The sequence below is a fragment of the Leptonychotes weddellii genome, chromosome 3 (assembly GCF_054177405.1).
Source record: "Leptonychotes weddellii isolate Sample4059 chromosome 3, ASM5417740v2, whole genome shotgun sequence".
NCBI classification, from domain to species: Eukaryota; Metazoa; Chordata; class Mammalia; order Carnivora; family Phocidae; genus Leptonychotes; species Leptonychotes weddellii.
In genome coordinates this window covers 128,528,379-128,545,896 of record NC_138371.1, presented here as the reverse complement: position 1 = coordinate 128,545,896, position 17,518 = coordinate 128,528,379, and the positions used below count along the sequence as shown (strand labels likewise).

At 37.3% G+C, this 17,518-nt stretch overlaps 1 protein-coding gene across 10 annotated transcripts in view; it reads right to left on the bottom strand.

Annotated features, from left to right (window-relative positions):
* Nucleotides 1-4,163: 4,163 nt before the first annotated feature.
* ELF1 (E74 like ETS transcription factor 1) overlaps nucleotides 4,164-17,518 on the bottom strand; it is a 108,297-nt gene continuing 94,942 nt past the window's right edge. For 9 of the 10 annotated variants that reach the window (XM_031036593.2, XM_031036592.2, XM_006741211.3 and 6 more), the window contains 4 exons: nucleotides 15,691-15,774; nucleotides 14,786-14,978; nucleotides 13,152-13,601; nucleotides 4,164-6,208 (listed from right to left, as the gene is read on the bottom strand). In XM_031036593.2, coding sequence (XP_030892453.1) covers nucleotides 5,605-6,208; nucleotides 13,152-13,601; nucleotides 14,786-14,978; nucleotides 15,691-15,774 — 1,331 coding nt within the window. In that variant the 3' untranslated portion in view covers nucleotides 4,164-5,604. The remainder of the gene's footprint in view (nucleotides 6,209-13,151; nucleotides 13,602-14,785; nucleotides 14,979-15,690; nucleotides 15,775-17,518) is intronic. The other variant, XM_081814979.1, reaches the window with a different exon arrangement.

The following is a 17,518-nucleotide window of genomic DNA, read 5'->3' as shown; positions in this document are numbered from 1 at the left end:
CGTCGGGCTCCCTGCTCAGTGGGGAGTCTGCTTCTCTCTCTCCCCCTGCCCCTCCACCCTGCTCATGCTCTCTCTCTCTCTCGTTCACTCTCTCTCAAATAAAATCTTTTTTTTAAAAAAATGGCTAAAATGTTAGGATGTAGAGCAACTGAAAAACTCATACTCTGCTGGTGGGAATGTAAAATGGCACAACCGTCATATGACCCAGACAGACCACTCCTAGGTATTACCAAAGAGATAAGAAAATGCATGTCCATATAAAGATTTGTACAGGCATATTCATAGCAGCTTTAATGGTAATAGCTGAAAATAGAAACAACCCAAATGTCCATCCACAGGTGAGTAGATAAACAAGCTGTAGTATATCTATGTAATGAAATATAAGTAATAAAAGGAATGATAAACTGGGGTGCCTGGGTGGCACGCTTGGTTGAGCGTCTGACTCTTGGTTTCGGCTCAGGTCATGATCTCAGGGTCCTGAGATTAAGCCCCACATCAGGCTCTGCACTCAGCATGGAGTCTGCTTGAGATTCTCTCTCCCTCTCCCTCCACCCCTCCCACTCAGGTTCTCTCCCTCTCTCAAATCTTAAAAAAAAAAAAGGAATGATAAATTGATGCACACCACAACATGGATAAATTTCAAAATAATTACACTAAGTAAAAGAAGCCAGACAAAAAATAGTATATACTCTATGATTCCATTTATAAAAATCCTAGAAAATGCAAACTAATATAATCTATAGTGACAGAAGGCAGATCAGTGGTCAACAAGGGGGTGGAATAGGCCAAGAAAAGCGAGGAGCAACAGCAAGAAGGGAGTAGTTACAAAGAGGCACAAGGTAACTTTTAGGGTAATGTTCACCAAACCTGGGAAGGTTCACTATTTGATTATTGTGATAATGAGTTTATACTCTTTAAACATGTGCAGTTTATTGTATGTCAATTATAGCTCCATAAAGCTATTTTTAAGGCAAGTTTGGCTCCAAGATAAGATTTGAGAGTCATCAGCATACAGATGGTAGTTAGCAACATGAGAAAACTAGTGTGAAAACGGGCAAGGAGAAAATGTAGTCAGGTATTTAATAAATATCTAGTATGTACAGTTATAAATATTACACTAGGACCTGAAAGTACTAAAATTACTACAAGTTTGGCTCTTATATAGTGTTGGAATCACACTTATCAGCCGGCAATTATTATTGTCATGTTGTATGTGCCCAAATGGGAGAAATTAAAAGGCTCTATGACAGCAGTGGGAAGCTTCTAAGAGCTCAGAGAAAGCTCTCAAGAGGAAGTAATGTCTAAGCTGAGGTTCAAAGAACAGGTAGAAGTTAGCCAAATAGAATGAGATAAACTGGGGGCACCTGGCTGGCTCAGTCAGAAGAGCATTTGACTCTTGATCTCGGGATCATGAATTTGAGCCCCACATTGGGTGTAGCGATTACTTAAATATTTTTTTTTTTAAAAAAGAATGAGATAAACTGTGCAAAGCAGAGTGACAGCAAATGCAGGGGGTTTTTTTTCTAACTATGTCCCCTTCACCCACCCAACCACCAAATTGTGTAAATTCAAGCTCCACAAATCTGGATTTTCCCTTACAGAAGACATAGGTCATTCTTTTGGGCAGCTCAGAATCTCAGCCCCCTTATGTTTGGGGGGTTCCTTGAGTCTTAATGCCCACTGAGGCAGCCTCCTCTATAGAAGCTGAAAATGCCAAACTAGTTGAGAAGCTAAACTTTTGCTTTCTCAACATCCCTTGGAGTTCAAGTCCTGGCTGGACACTTGACCTAGGCTCTGCCCGTCACAAAAATTGGTAGCTAGTTGACACAATCAATCAAGGAAGTACCCTGGTTAATTCTCTCTAGAAGCAGCAGCACTCCTATCAAGATCTAATTCCTAAGGCAGTAGAGACAGTAATACAAAGCTCAGTGTTCAGTACTTGACAACAGTGGCTACAATTTCCCTGCTAGACTAGTTGTGCAGTTTGTTCCTAGCTATATGACTCAGATGGATCTCGATTCTCTAGTCCTTGTGTCTATTCTATGAGCTATGCAATATTCTTCTAATAGAACTTCTTTTATGCTAAAAACCAGAATTCAATTCTGTTGCTAATGACCAAGAACTCAAACTGACAGTGTGGTATTTGGAAGTGGAATGATCCCCCACTGACCCTGGTTTGTGTAACTGGCCAGCTATGTCTAAGAGGCAGGATGGAAGGCACTGAGGACACAGCTCTTCTAGACGGGAATATGGTGACCCTGGGACAGGGCATCAAACTTACACCATCAAGAAATGCATTCTAAAGCTGGGGAACCCTGGAAAAAATCTTTTTCTGAGCGCTCATACTAGATGTGGCTGAGGAGGATAAGAAACCAGGGAGCACAGCTGACCTGAAAAAGAGGTCTGCACATCATCCCAAACATCCTAGTCAGGAAACTGGATTAAGTAACTGGATGAGACTTTGGCTGATCTCTCTTTGGGAATGAAGTTTTATGTAGGCATGAGCACTTTTGAAAGCGTATGTAAAGGAAGGAGGATGTGTATGGGTGATAGTAAACTGCATCATTCCTCCCTTATTTCTTGCTATGGAGCCCTAATTTTGTTTGGCTGTCCATCTCCCTAACACACAGCTAAGTCATTTATGGTAATCCTACTTCCTTGGCCAGCAGTTTGTTTAGGAAGGGGTATATGACCAATCTAGCCAATAAGCTCTGAAGAGATGGCTGCTCAGGGTGTTCTGGGAAAGGTCTTCTTACTGATAAACAGAAACATAGAAGGAACTTGCAACTATGGCAAGGATCGAGTCCCCTATCGGGCTCCCTGCTCAGTGGGAAGCCTGCTTCTCCCTCTCCCACTCCCCCTGCTTGTGTTCCCTCTCTAGCTGTGTGTCTCTGTCAAATAAATAAATAAAATCTTAAAAAAAAAAAAAAAGGAAAAGAAGAAAAAGAGAAGAACAGTGATCATTGGATAAAATGTGGAGAACTCCAACCTTTGCAAAAGTCTCTGGAGCAATACTAAGAAATTATTATACGGCCAGAGGAGAATAGGAACAAGCTGGGCACAAAAGTGAAAGCAAGAGAGAATTTAAGAGTGAGTTATAAAAGGTTAAATACTAGAAAGGTCAAGGAAGATAAGGAAGGCTAGAAATTTGGCAATATGGAAATTAATTACTAGTTAGTGACCTTTTCAACAGTAACTTCAGGGTAATAGAGCAAATGCAATACCACAGAGGGTTAAAGAATGAATGGAAAATGAGGAAAGCGTCAGGTTTTTAGGTTAAGGACCGTGACAGTAACATCACAGATCCTTCCTTAATAAATACATGTTGAATCAATGATTTGATGTGCAAGGCCAGGTACCGACTGAGCGCTATGCTCCTGTTCAGTTCAGTACAATCAGATTATGTTAGGGGATGCATGGCTAGAGAGAGTTCTGGAGGAGAAAGAACTTTTCCATGACCCTCTTAGGGTCCTTCGCTGAGCCTAAAAATCAAACTGACAAAGACAGATTAAAGGAGGAAAGCATATTTATTTTAATATGTTTTACATGACATGGGAGATTTCATATGGAAATAAAGACTCAAAGAAATGCTTAAGCCTAAGTGTTTTTATACTAGGTTTGACAGAGTGGAAAGTCATGAAAAATGACAGGAAAAAAGGGTATGAGTGAAGGGTAGTGAACAGGGAAATTTAGCAAGGCCTATTCATTCAGATTCTTCTTTGCTTCCCTCTGACTTCAGAGACAGAAATGCTCCTTCTAAAATCATGTTTTGGAAGAGTATTAACTGACATGAGAAAATGGGTAAGTGTACAGGGGTATCACACTGAGATTTCAATTTTCTTCTATTTTTGTTTCCATGTTTTCCAAGTTTAACAATTAACAGATCTATTTTCTAATTAGAAACCTTGGTTTTTAAAGTATGTTGGATATCATTGCTGAGAAAATTTTATGGTTTTCTAATTTTCAGAGCTTATGGCGATCCATTGTGTGCTGTCTGGAAGCCACTGTTTGGCACAGCAGCAAGGAAAAATGAGAGGATGACAAGTCTGCAATTATAACCTGACCAGTGGAGCTTGTTATACGAACATTTAATAACACTGTAAATACTAGCAACATTTTCTGTATATTTGTTCTTAAGAGACATTTGCTTGAAAACACAAACATTGAGGATTTTTACATGATTTATTTAATAATAAACCAATTAAAGATACAAAAACGTTTAGAGGATTCCAAAATTTAAATTTTTGTTTAAATACAAATTCACTCTGTAATATGAAAACATATAACATCAAACCTCTAAACATAATGATTTTTTTCATCTACAAAAATTTCTCCTCTGCTGTGCTAGAAAATTTGCAGAAAACAATTTTTCTTGTGAAATTAAATGTACATTATTTACAGTTGAAAAAGTAATCTAAAAGCTATTTCATTTCAGAGACTTAGATATATATGTATATTATCTTTGTATGCAACCCCCCACTCCCAATAAAAAATGATCCAAAATATAAAGCAATTATGCTTTTATAGAAACTGACTACCCAGCCAGATTAGCCCAAGGCTTGGTTGCTTTCTGGCCCCTTAAGAGCGAGCTCTGACTCTTTCAGAATGGCAGTATATCGTTTAGCAGTCGGCAACGTAAGTTTACTAATGGACCATGGTGCACAGTGGCCTGAAGAGTTCATGAACAAAGTATTTAGGAAGAATTCAGATTCGGAGCAGATCTTACAGGTAACAGAAGAATGAATTTTGCAGGGCCACTTATTTTTCTGTAATATGTTAGCTGTATTTACATTAAGAAATATGTGATAATGTTTTAGTTGATTTAACTTTAAAATATAGGAGCTAGAAACTTCAAATTTAGAACCAGAAAGCAAACTGGAGATCATCAAGTCTAATCCAATGCACCCCCCTCTTCCTTTTTTGAGAGAACTGAGGCCCAAAAAGATCCAGTGGCTTTGCCCAGTTATACAACCAAGCCAGCAGGAGAGCCACTCGTAGGCTGATGCTTTTGTACTCTCCTGCTTCTGAAGTAACGTTCAGCCATATCATGGACATTTTCCAATTTTTCATGTTATTTTTTACATATTCATAGTTCCTTATACAGTGCAATCAACTAAAGTCAATCTAAGTGAAATCATAATTTTAACAAAGTAGAAAATAGGTGTCTTGCATCTGGAAGAGTCAAGACTTTCACTTACACAAATGGAATGAAAATAGTTCCTACATAAATTTCCTGTTGCCTTATATTGACGTACTGTATTTACAAAAGAATCAGAAAAGCTAATACCATGTAAAATTAAAAAAGAAACGTTAAAAATGCTTATGATATAGCAACTGAAAAAAAATCAGAAAAGAAGGTCTTCATAGTATAAAATGCCTGTTCCTTCACAATTGAATTCTGAAACATTTGGAGAACAAAGAGAAGCCCTTGGGTTCCCTCCCTCATCCAAAAAGTCAACATTAACTCGAAATTAATATTTTTAACAATTAACTACAAAATTAGGAACATTTGTAGAATTTCTCTGAGAATCAATCAGATAGTCTGCAGACAACTGACAAGGTTCCATTAAAAACCAATCATCCATAATTCCTTTGGTATATTCATTAAAAAGAGTTGGGTTCCAGCAATTCATTTTGTTTCATAGCTACCTGAGAGACAAATCCGTTGGAATTGGATACCACCATCACATAAGGCTGCGGCTGCGGCTCAGTTTTCTCACTGTCTTCTTTCCAATTATCTTCAGCTTCCTTTTTCACCGCTTCCTGCGTAAGAGTTTTTGTTTCTTGAGCTTTGATAACTGAAGTGATGACAGTGCCAGGTGGGTGAGCAACGAGTTGTGAACTTCGAGGAGAAAAGGTCACCACGGGGGTCGCAGCACTGAAGGACGGAGATGAAGCCACGGTGACCGTGCCATTGCTGATGGACTGCACGTTGCTGGTAAGGACCTGCTGCACATGTGCAGGGCTCAGGACAATGGAAGGAGGGGAGCCCGGCTTTTGGGACTGCAGCATGACGTTTTCTTTCAGTACTGTCATGGGCTGTGATGACGGAATGGCTTGTAAAATAAATTTCTGAGACCCCGCACCTGAAGATGGATCTGTGCTGGCTATCACTGTTGTGATTGGCACAGTCTGGAGTGTTACTGTATGCAAATGCTGATTCCCAGGAGACACAACCACTGGAACTTGGGCAGGAGCCTGTATAGTCCTATTGGGATGATGAAATAACAGAAAATCAGCATATTCTAGAATTATTTGAAACTTTAACATTTGACAAGTTGTTTTGACAAAATAGAGGAGTCATACATTTGAAATGCTGCTTCCCATATCTTCGACACAGCAAAAACATCATACCAGACCCGGTCTCATAGGGAATGCCCGAAACAAAACTCTCAAGCTATTAACTCTGATACTATCTGATGGGGCGAAGAAAGTCTGTGCAAAGTGCCACATTAATGCATATAGGGAAGCAATTTTGTTTGAAAGGAGGAGGATATCAAAATGCTTGGCAAAGAAGTTAGGTATGAGCTGCTTGAAAGAAAATTGGGAATTTTAAAACAAATGTATTGGATTCACACTCATTATTTTTAATACTTGAGGGACAATGCTCATCCACAATTACCAAACTTTATAGGATTGTAATTGTTTTCAACCTCTTTTTCTATATATAGAAGAAAAATTCTCAATTAACAAATAAAAAAACACCTCAGTCTTAAATGTATATGTGACAGAACTATCAGAAGAAATTGTTTTTTTTTTAGAAGAAATTTAATAGTTCACAGTTCATATCATATTACATAAAGTAAATCACAAATTTAATTCATGACGATTCTTTAGGCTGGCAGAGAGAGCAAAAAAAAAGGGCAAGCTTTGGCAAAATAAACAGAAGCATGTTTTAGCAGTTTTCTCAGCTCAAATAATCTTCACAAATTTTAGCCATAAAGCTACAATTTAACATAAAATCTTTTAATGTAAACCCAGTTTATGTAAGGTTGTTAATCCCAGTTATTGAAGAGATACATAAATGATACTGTGAGTCGATCCAATTTTAAAAGTTCACTGCTGTGAAAATTACAGTTATGGCCATTGTTAATATAAAATAAATGCAGCTGAAAAAACTCAGCATCTAGATCTCAACTGTGTTTCCTCTGAATTCTGTAAAGCTATTTTACAAAAAAAATAGATGATTCCTACTTCAAATGATTAACAGCTAGATTGGCCCCCATAATCTGAATGTTAATCACTGCACATAGATTATTATAGGCAAATTTTAGTAAGTTATAGTTATGTGGCCTGTCACATATGTGAGAAGTGAAACTCTGGAGAAAAGAAATGGGCTAAGTGGAAATATGAAAGAAAATTCAGTGCAACTTAAGAGAAACTCAAAGCAAGTGGAAAGACACAGGATGACCAGAGCCTACCCATTATGATAGGATTCTGATTTCCAAGTTCAGATTCCAACCAAGTTGTCACTGTGAGGATCAGTCTAGAGCAGGATATTAGCAGCTCTTTTGAAGGACAGAGCTAGAAAAGAGTACGAGTTGGGTAATGAAGATTTTTAATAGGTGGGCAGGGGATGACTAGAAATAAAGGCCAGATTTACTGATACTATTGGTCAAGCAAGGAAGAGTTGGAAGAATACAGAATAACTTTGGGAGTCAGGCAGCTTTTCCAAAATATACTGTGCCTCCTTTCTCCCCTCTGCCGACCTGAATCAGGATATCTTGGGTGGAATCTGAGCCTGGGTATGGTACCTGACCCTGCAGCCAGAGATCATTTCTTAAATAAAGGGCTTCCCATGACAAGAGTTCCTGTACATGTATATACAGATAAAACAGTACACAGGGTATATAGTAAGCACACAGATTGTATCTAGGAATATGTACAGTCTTGCCACCCGGTAAGTACTATTACCCCCATTTTATACATAAAGAATTAATGCACAAAGAGGGTGAACAGCTAGCATAAGGTGACCAGTTAGATAAGAAAAGAGGCCATCTGACTGCAAGGCCTCTGCTTAAACATTACAACACACTGCCACTTCTGCAGTCCTAAATAACTTCAGCTGAAGATGAATATTATCTATTATATCTTTAAACTGTGGGCAATTACCAACCTTTAATACACAACTCCACCTTCCTCTTTTCCTCCCCCAGGTGTGGCACAAGCAATAATGTACTTGGAAATTTTCCATATTGCTAATCAGGGCTACCACTAGACTTTCAATGCTTTTGTTCAAGCCAGAAGAAGACCTCCTTTTCTCAAAACACCTGACTGCCATCTGCCAGAAAATACATATACTCATCTATAATATCTACAATGTAAATATACTGGCTTATTTGAACATATTCTAAAATAATTTTCGCTAATAAAAAATTCAGAGATTAAAGGTAAAATATTATGCAGCCTTTTCCCAACCACAGAAATTTTAAATTATTTTTGTCTTAGTTAATGATTAAACAGTCAGTTGTGTCTGGTGATGTTATATAACAAAGGTTATACTATAGTTAACTACTTTATAAAAATTTCCTAAGCTGCTTGTAACCAGAGGTATAATACTGGAAATTTAAAATACTTCAAACTGGGGCGCCTGGGTGGCTCAGTTGGTTAAGCGACTGCCTTCGGCTCAGGTCATGATCCTGGAGTCCCAGGATCGAGCCCCGCATCGAGCCCTGCATCGAGCACCGCATCGAGCCCCGCATCGAGCCCCGCATCGAGCCCCGCATCGAGCCCCGCATCGGGCTCCCTGCTCAGCAGGGAGTCTGCTTCTCTTTCTGACCCTCCCCCTCTCATGCTCTCTCTTTCTATCTCATTCTCTCTCTCTAATAAATAAATAAATAAAATCTTTTAAAAAATAAAAAAATAAAAAAAATACCTCAAAACTTTCTGAGACTAAAAAAGATATACACTATAACATTTAGTTTTTACTGCATATCTACTCAGATGTCAAGAATGTCATTTAACTGTTACAATCACCTGTAAAGTTAAGTATTATCTTTATTTTACAGATGAGGAAACAGAATAGTTAGTTAACCCAATTCAATGTTACATCTAATAATTGACAAGGTTGGATGGCTGGAAAGTTATGCCTACATTCTTCCTACTCCATTACTTTGCTTTTAAGATAACATTATACATTTTTAGAGGCTAATTTTCTCAAAAGACCCTAAGACAAACTATCAGTGCTTGAATAAATATTGTAGAGAAAGAAGTTATGCTAGGTAGGTATATGGACTTGCAAGTCTACCAAGGGACAATTTTAGGAAAAAAATTGACCAGAGGCTTACAATTTCATTATAGTTGTTTCTTTAAATAACATGAAGCCAGAGTCAAAATCAAAATTTGTAAAAACTGAGCACATATACCATAAATCAATTAAGAAAAGCTTAATAGATTTCCACATAGACACATGCAATTACGTGAGAATAAAAGGAGGAGCAAAGGAAAAATTGAGAAAAGAAAAAACATATTGCTACTTCATTGTAAAATAACTGGTAATTCATGAGAGTTAAGTGAATCAGCAGGCAGGGCAGCAAATCATTAAGCTCACTGCTTTGGACTAAACTGCTTGCATTAAAACACTGTCTCCACCACTTACTAGATGTGACCAGGCTCCTTGGCCTCTCCTTGCCTTGGTTTCCTCATCTGTAAAATAGGAATAATATTACCTATATCTCATTGATCTGTGAGGATATTAGACATTAATATATGGAAAAGTGTATGAAATACAGAGAGTGCTTTGAAAGTGTCAGTTCTTGTTGTTACATTAATAATCTAATTTTAAGTCATATATATTCCATCTTCTCTTAGCTACAGAAAAAAAATCTTTAAGCGGTCTTTGATTTTATTAATAAGTAGTTATAAAGAAATATATAGGCAAAGTACTGTTACTTTTTTTTTTTTTAAAGATTTTATTTATTTATTTGAGAGAGAGAATGAGATAGAGAGAGCATGAGAGGGGGAAGGGTCAGAGGGAGAAGCAGACTCCCCGCTGAGCAGGGAGCCCGATGCGGGACTCGATCCAGGGACTCCAGGATCATGACCTGAGCCGAAGGCAGTCGCTTAACCAACTGAGCCACCCAGGCGCCCAGTACTGTTACTTTCCTTAAGAGTGATAATATGGTTACTTAGGGTAATCTCTCTATTCTTAAGAGCTGTATGTTGAAATGTTTAGGAGTGAAATGTCATAAGGATGTCAACTTACTTGACAAATAGCCAAACAGAAAAAAGGCTACAAATAGGGTGCCTGGGTGGCTCAGTTGGTTAAGCGACTGCCTTTGGCTCAGGTCATGATCCTGGAGTCCCGGGATCGAGTCCCGCATCGGGCTCCCTGCTCAGCGGGGAGTCTGCTTCTCCCTCTGACCCTTCCCCCTCTCATGCTCTCTCTATCTCATTCTCTCTGTCTCAAATAAATAAATAAAATCTTAAAAAAAAAAAAAGGCTACAAATAAATATAGAGCAAAAACAAATAAGGCAAAACACTATCAACTGTGAATCCAGGAGGATGTAAATAGGTGTTCACTGTACTATTTCAATGTGTTGATATTTTGAAAATTTTCATAATGAAAAATTGGGGTAATTATAAAAAATCCAAAAAAATAAATTGCTAAGCAAGTAATGAAAAATGATTCTAGTAATACATTAAAATTTCAGAGTAATATGTACAATTTGCTTGAAATTTATTTAACACTTTTTCTTTCTTTCTATATAATGGAAGGGAATACCAGCAAAACCCGAGTCATTATATTCAGCAGCTGTTATTCTTCAAAGAGTATTATTATTCATTAACTTTGGCCTTTCCACATCTAATAATTTCAGGGAATAAAACGCATTCCATAAAAGGTTTAACTGCTTTAAAATAAGTAGGATTTTTGGGAGATACAAATAAAAGGTACAGCCAAAAAGAGAATTTTTTTAAAAGCCAAAGGAATGATAACGAATGTGTGTATATACATACACATAAATATAAAATGATTTTTTCAAGTTTTGAAATTAAATTTTGTTATTTCATTATATAAGCAGTCCACTTAGAGAACTCATTGCTCTGAAAGGAGATACAGAATGAATATATAAACTACTTCAAAATAAGTTCTATAAATCTGAAGGGATGTTATGTGTCAGACACTAGGTTAAAGTGGTAGGAGAAGGACAATGAATAAAATGTGGCTCCTACAGATTTAGACATATAGGAGGAGATGAGCATGAAAGTCAACCTCAACACTTGGCTCATTCACCAGACTGCAGTGCACCCAAGCAGTAAGCCTGAGCTAGAAGGCAAGGAAGGAATCATGAGCAGAGTGACGGCTGGTGTGGAAGCTCCAGAAATTTGACTGCACTCTGTGTGCAACACAGATCTAACGACAGCTGCAAGAAGGTAATGTAGCAAAGCTGTTACTAGGAGTCTTACATAGGTTGGACCAAAGAGAAAAAAATAATAGAGGCAGGAAGCAGGCACAGAATAATCCAGAATAATCAGGGACCTTGGAAATGAAAATTCTGAAAAGTACACCAAAAGACAGTTTGCAAATCAGGGATAGGGAGTGTATTATAATGTTTTAATATCTGGCACTGAGTATCATTCAGAAGTTGACATTTCGAGTAATACTGCATCTAATACAGTATCACAATTGAATACCTTTCAGAGCTAGAGGTATGTGGGGTTTTTTATGGGGGGGGAGGGCCGGGTATTTGTTTTTATTCTCAAGGTATAAAAAGCAAATTGATTACAGATGCTAAAAAATAACTGAATCACTCCAAGAAGGGGATCCTAGTGATTAGCTGTGGCCATGTACTGTTTCCTATCAACACAAATACACACAATGATAAGATGACAAAGAGCCGGGGGGTGGGAGGATGGGTTAGCCTGGTGGTGGGTATTGAGGAGGGCACATTCTGCATGGAGCACTGGGTGTTATGCACAAACAATGAATCATGGAACACTTTATCTAAAACTAATGATGTAATGTATGGGGATTAACATAAGAATAAAAAAAAAAAAGATGACAAAGAGCCTAGAAACCACTGAGAGGAATCACATCCAATGAGATACTCAGTCATCACACATAACCAATAATTGACCTAGAGGAAAATAAAATATTAAAAGACAAATAGATAAGTACTTCTTTAATAACAGTTAAAGATTTATCATTCCTAATTAAAATGGGGAAAATGTAATCTTTATACTCATTGCAAGTCAATTTTCATGATGCCAAAAGTTTATATGGGCCATACAAGGAAGACTGGAACTTCTAACTCTGCCTTGATTCTGGGTAATGTTTCTTACTTCAAGATCAACTCAACAAAAATCCAGCATTTATATACTTGAATATACGAATGTAAGACTGAAGTCACCTAATGAAAGCAATCAAAGAATCATTTTTAATGGATTTGGAAGGGTTCCTATATTTTATTATAATTCATATTCTGGAAACTCATGATAGAAAAAGAAAAAAAAAAAAAAAAACACTGCAAACGTCCATCTAATTTTCTGCCTTCCTCCTTTTCCTCCATTCCGTATCAGCGAGACCAGTCCCAAATTCTGCAAAAGACCAGTCTAAAGCTGATAAGGTTTCCTTGGCCAATTTGTTGTTTCATATCTTTCCTGGGGCTATGAGGCAAATTTGATTTGATTGCTAAAAAACTATTCCTCCAATTTCTGCCACTCTAAAAGCCTGAAAAAGTGGACCTTAGATTCTTGGCCTCCCTACCTCTTTGGACTTTAGAACTGTTCCGTGATAGGATCTTCCCAAGGAATAATGTTATTTCTTGGAACTCACTACATTCCAGAAGGTCACAATATGTCAATTTATGTGGAATTTTTACAGCTTCTGACTTTGGAAAAAAGATCTGAAACCATTCACTGTATTTTCTAATATGTGGATCCCTTCTTGTATGGATCAATCGAATTATACAAAGGTAGAGTGGACAAGATTTAAATGGATAGAACCACATCAGGTAATGACAAAGTTAAAAATAAGGAATCACTGATACAATCAGCTGCTGAAAACAATCTGCTGAACAAGATCTCTGGCTTAAAAATCAATGTAATTTTTATTTTCACTTCTGAATCCTGACCCAGAGTCATCAACGAGTAATGACTCTGGTCAGAAACATCACATAATGATACGCATCGGTAAGTTTAGTTTTCTCACCTAATACTCTGAACAGAAGAATGCAATGTTTCGTCCTGCACGCTACTGGTTACGCCTGCTTCTCCTTCTGGGACAGCTTGTACTGGCTGTACGACATGAATAGTCCGGAAGAGCTGGGTGGGGTATGGAGACTGTGTGGGCTGCACTGTCCTCAGGACTTCGGACGGCTGTGCGACTTCCACAGGATCTTTGGGTTTTGTAGCTTTAGAATTCCCTGGTTTGAGAACTGTAGTGGCTCCTCCTTTCATCCCTGGACTTGAAGATACTCTCGACCTGCTTGCTTGGTTTCTACTTGAAGTGGTTGTTGAAGCCAGTGATGGATCTGAAGACTCTATGCTGGAACCCGGATCCTCATCATCTATATAAATAAGATCTTTTGGCATTTCCTTAAACTGATACACCAAGCGTTGACCTTCTACTTTTGCCAGAATACCCCTTTGATAATAGTACCTATTCAAAGCAGACAATTTTATCAATATTTTATTCAGTTAAACATAAATTAAAATTATGTTCAACAAAACTGAAGTTTTTTAATCATAAACCAAAGTTTAAAGTTGGCAACAAGTGGGAGAAGAATTTCAATGAAGGGCAGTTATTTTGTATAAAATGGTATAATTAAACACATTATTTTCTAAATAAATGTAAAACACACATACTCACAGCTAAAGAAAAATCCTTATTATCAACTAAACCTAAAACCAATTCTGATGAGGGGATTGTTGATAAAATACGTGGATTATCCTAGTCATTCACTTTTCTTCCTTCATCTCCCCTTCTTCCAACTTGCCGGAATAATCAAATCCACTACAAACCTCAAGAGTTTATTTCCCTTCCATAGTTTATTATAATGTCCTTACCAGTTTAAATTTGATTCAGTAAATCTGATTCAGTTTTCCATATAAAATTTAATGATGTACAAATAGAAGTGACTCAAAATTTTCTCATTGATTTTAATTAGATCAAGAATCTAAAAAGTGTGAGTTAAAAAAACAAACACACACAAACTGTAACTAAATAGTTCTGGTTTAAGAAGTTTATCAAGTTATCAGATGACTGCTACTTCTAATAACTCTTTCTCAAACAGATGCATAACTCGAAGAATAACCTGGATCACAGAAAAACACACTAAAAGTGAGCTTAGGAATAAAATGATAACCTGCCCAGTTCAAAATGTACACAATGCCTAATATTATTCTTGAAGCATTTATTCCAACATAATACAGATCATACCTGAGATTTACATTTAAAAAATGCACCCTCTTATTAAGGGTGCATTAAGGGGTAATGCATTACCCCTATATGTTAATTTTGTGCTGAATTCGAGTTTAACAGCTCAAAACATAGGAGCCCTTGGTCAATTTATAACTCCTGATGAGAGTTTACATTTTCTAATCCCTTTACAAGTAAAATATCTGTTGTTTGCATGAACATTTTTTTTTGAAGAAAAACATTTTCCCAGATCAGAATAGGACTTCAATTTAAATATGTACTGATTTCTAGAAGTAGCGTGGTTTAGCACTTCGATAATAAAATTCACCATTTTTGTAATCCTCTACCTTTTTAGAAGTTACCTAACTTTTTAGTATTTAGGAAACAATATTCTTAACACAATGAACTACAAAAACTTCATGTACCTGAGAGCTCTTCCCATGGTCTCGTAATTCATGTCAGGCTTGTTTTTGTGCTTCCCCCACAACCTGGATACTGCTTTAGAATCTACCAGTTTAAAAATGCCTTTTTCTCGCTGGGTCCATTTGATATATTTAGGACAAGTAGCTTTGTCCTGGAGCAGTGCCAGTAAAAACTCCCAGAGATAAATTGTGTTTCCTAAAACAAAAGCAATTTGACCAAAATTTCATTGGAAAAGAGAAAAATTAAACACAACTAAAAGCCTTGTAAGTTCCCTCTATAGTTATACAAAAATATTACATAATTTGGTTAGCACTGGCGATAATTTTTAGGGTCTAATATAGGTCTTTTTATTCGTCCCATATGAGATGTCTGGACAGAGCGATATTGGCAATTAGATTTACGATGACTTGAAAATAAAGCATTTTGAGATGATGAAGCACTTTTCCTACCTCTTTCAGAACCGTTACATAAAAGAGCCAGTGAACAAATGTTGTACGAAACCTCTCAATAGTTGTTCTCTTTATAGCAGAGCCAGTAGCTCGGCCTTAACATTCTTCTTCAAATTCGGGCAGCGGTTATGAAAACAGCAGAACTCCAAAACAATGTTATAAAGTGTCTACAAACTGAAAAGCTAACCTGGCTGAACTCTTCCAAAAGGCCCAATATTAAAGGATGGATTATTTTGACAGGTACATAAGAAAAATCTCTTAAATGGGTTTCTTGGGCTCCATTATTACCAGTCTCTTTACAGAAAGTGCCAACTGTACCTTATAACCATTTGGCAGCAAGAAGATCCATTTCAGTAAGTCAAGAGAGCTGGTAGATTTTACTTATGATATGTAGATATTTTAAAGCAATCTAAATGTTATTTGACCTATACGTATTGTAAGGAAATTATCGTACTTACCCTTACCATCTTTGTTTTTCTTCTTCACAGATATGTTTGGCGTAGTGGCCGGGGAATCTGGTCGTGGAGGTTTTGTTTTTCTCCCTGAAAAGAGAACAGCTCTGCATAAGGATTTGCCATCAAAAGTGAGAGAAATGGACAATTTAGCTGTTTATAAATGCTATTTGGTCATTTACCCTAAATTTCAAATGCCAAATACTTTATACACATACACAATATCACACATACTGGTTTCCTAAAATACTATTTACTCAAAAGGAAAAGAACTTCAGTGAAAATTTATCGTTAATGTAGGTTAGATCACAAACATTTTTACGTAGGAAATGACACATCCGCTCATTTATAAAAATGAGGTTAAGTTTAAAACATTGTGAGGTAACAAAACTGACAGTACTTTCTTAAAATTTGGGGGGTTATTCTTGATGTTGGTAGACTTGGGCTCAAAAAATAAGCCATACAGGTTTATCTGTTGGTAAGATAAACTTTTTACAGTAGGAGAAATCAATTTTTAGTTTTTCTCCCACCTGCATACAGGTAGCTCTCTAATACTGGAAACCTCCCCAAACTCTAGAGATACAAAAATGCATGAGGCAAAATTTTGGTGAACTACATAGTCAGTTTTTATTTTCCCATGTATTTTGAAAACTCTCATTTTCTAGACTTCTTTTAATTCACAGCAAAACAAACTTTATAGTTATGTATCATTCAATCTCTAAGTCCACTTCAACAGTGCTAACTGTAGTTTGTGCAGCCTTAGGTTGGGTGAACCAACTATTCTAAAGCTTTGTGATCTTCTTTTGCCATTTATTTAGAAGCACAACTTGATGGCAATTTTGCCTAGGATTTATGTTGAGATGATCTTGCTATCTGAATAGACTACCGTTCTGTACATGAAAGAAATGAAAATTAAGTATAAACGGATACCTTAGTATATTTTACCCCATCATTCTTCTTTTTTTTTTTTTTAACTAAGTAATCTCTATGCCCAATGTGGAGCTCAAACTCAAGACCCAAGATCAAGAGTCTCATGTTCTACCACCTGAGCCGGCCAGGTGCCCCTTTATCCCAATATTCTTGAGGCTGACTCTAGCTGGATCACAAGGGTGAATTCTGGGTTAGGATAACATAAAGCAATAACTTAGAAGAACAGAATTCTAGAGCTAAAGTCACAAGGTTAGTAACAACACATCCCCAAACCGAATAGGAAAACCTTTCTGAAGTTAGGGTGAATAAGAATCAGGGAGAAGCGGATCAAAAGGTCTCTCTTCAGGCCCCTCTTAATGTATAAATATGGAACCCAGGCAGCCAGGTACTTCACTTCCATCACTGCAGACATCTGCAGAGAACCATTCATGAGGCAGATACTTCTGGGTGACTATGTTAATGATAACAAATATTAGGAGCAAAGACTTCCGTTAGCTCCTATCCCTCCTACCATCTTATTTTATGCCTTCTATTTACCTACTTTTCCTGAAAGATAACATCATTTTCTTCTTCACACTGTTTTCACCACTAGTTTTGTTTGTTTGTTTGTTTTTTTAAAGATTTTATTTATTTATTTGAGACAGAGAGAATGAGAGAGAGAGCACATGAGAGGGGGGAGGGTCAGAGGCAGAAGCAGGCTCCCCGCCGAGCAGGGAGCCCGATGCGGGACTCGATCCAGGGACTCCAGGATCATGACCTGAGCCGAAGGCAGTCGCTTAACCAACTGAGCCACCCAGGCGCCCTTTCACCACTAGTTTTAGTCAAGAAAGAGACAGTTGGTAAACCTACCTAATATCCATCCATCCTTTCCATCATCTTCCTTACCATTCAAGGTGGCATGGCT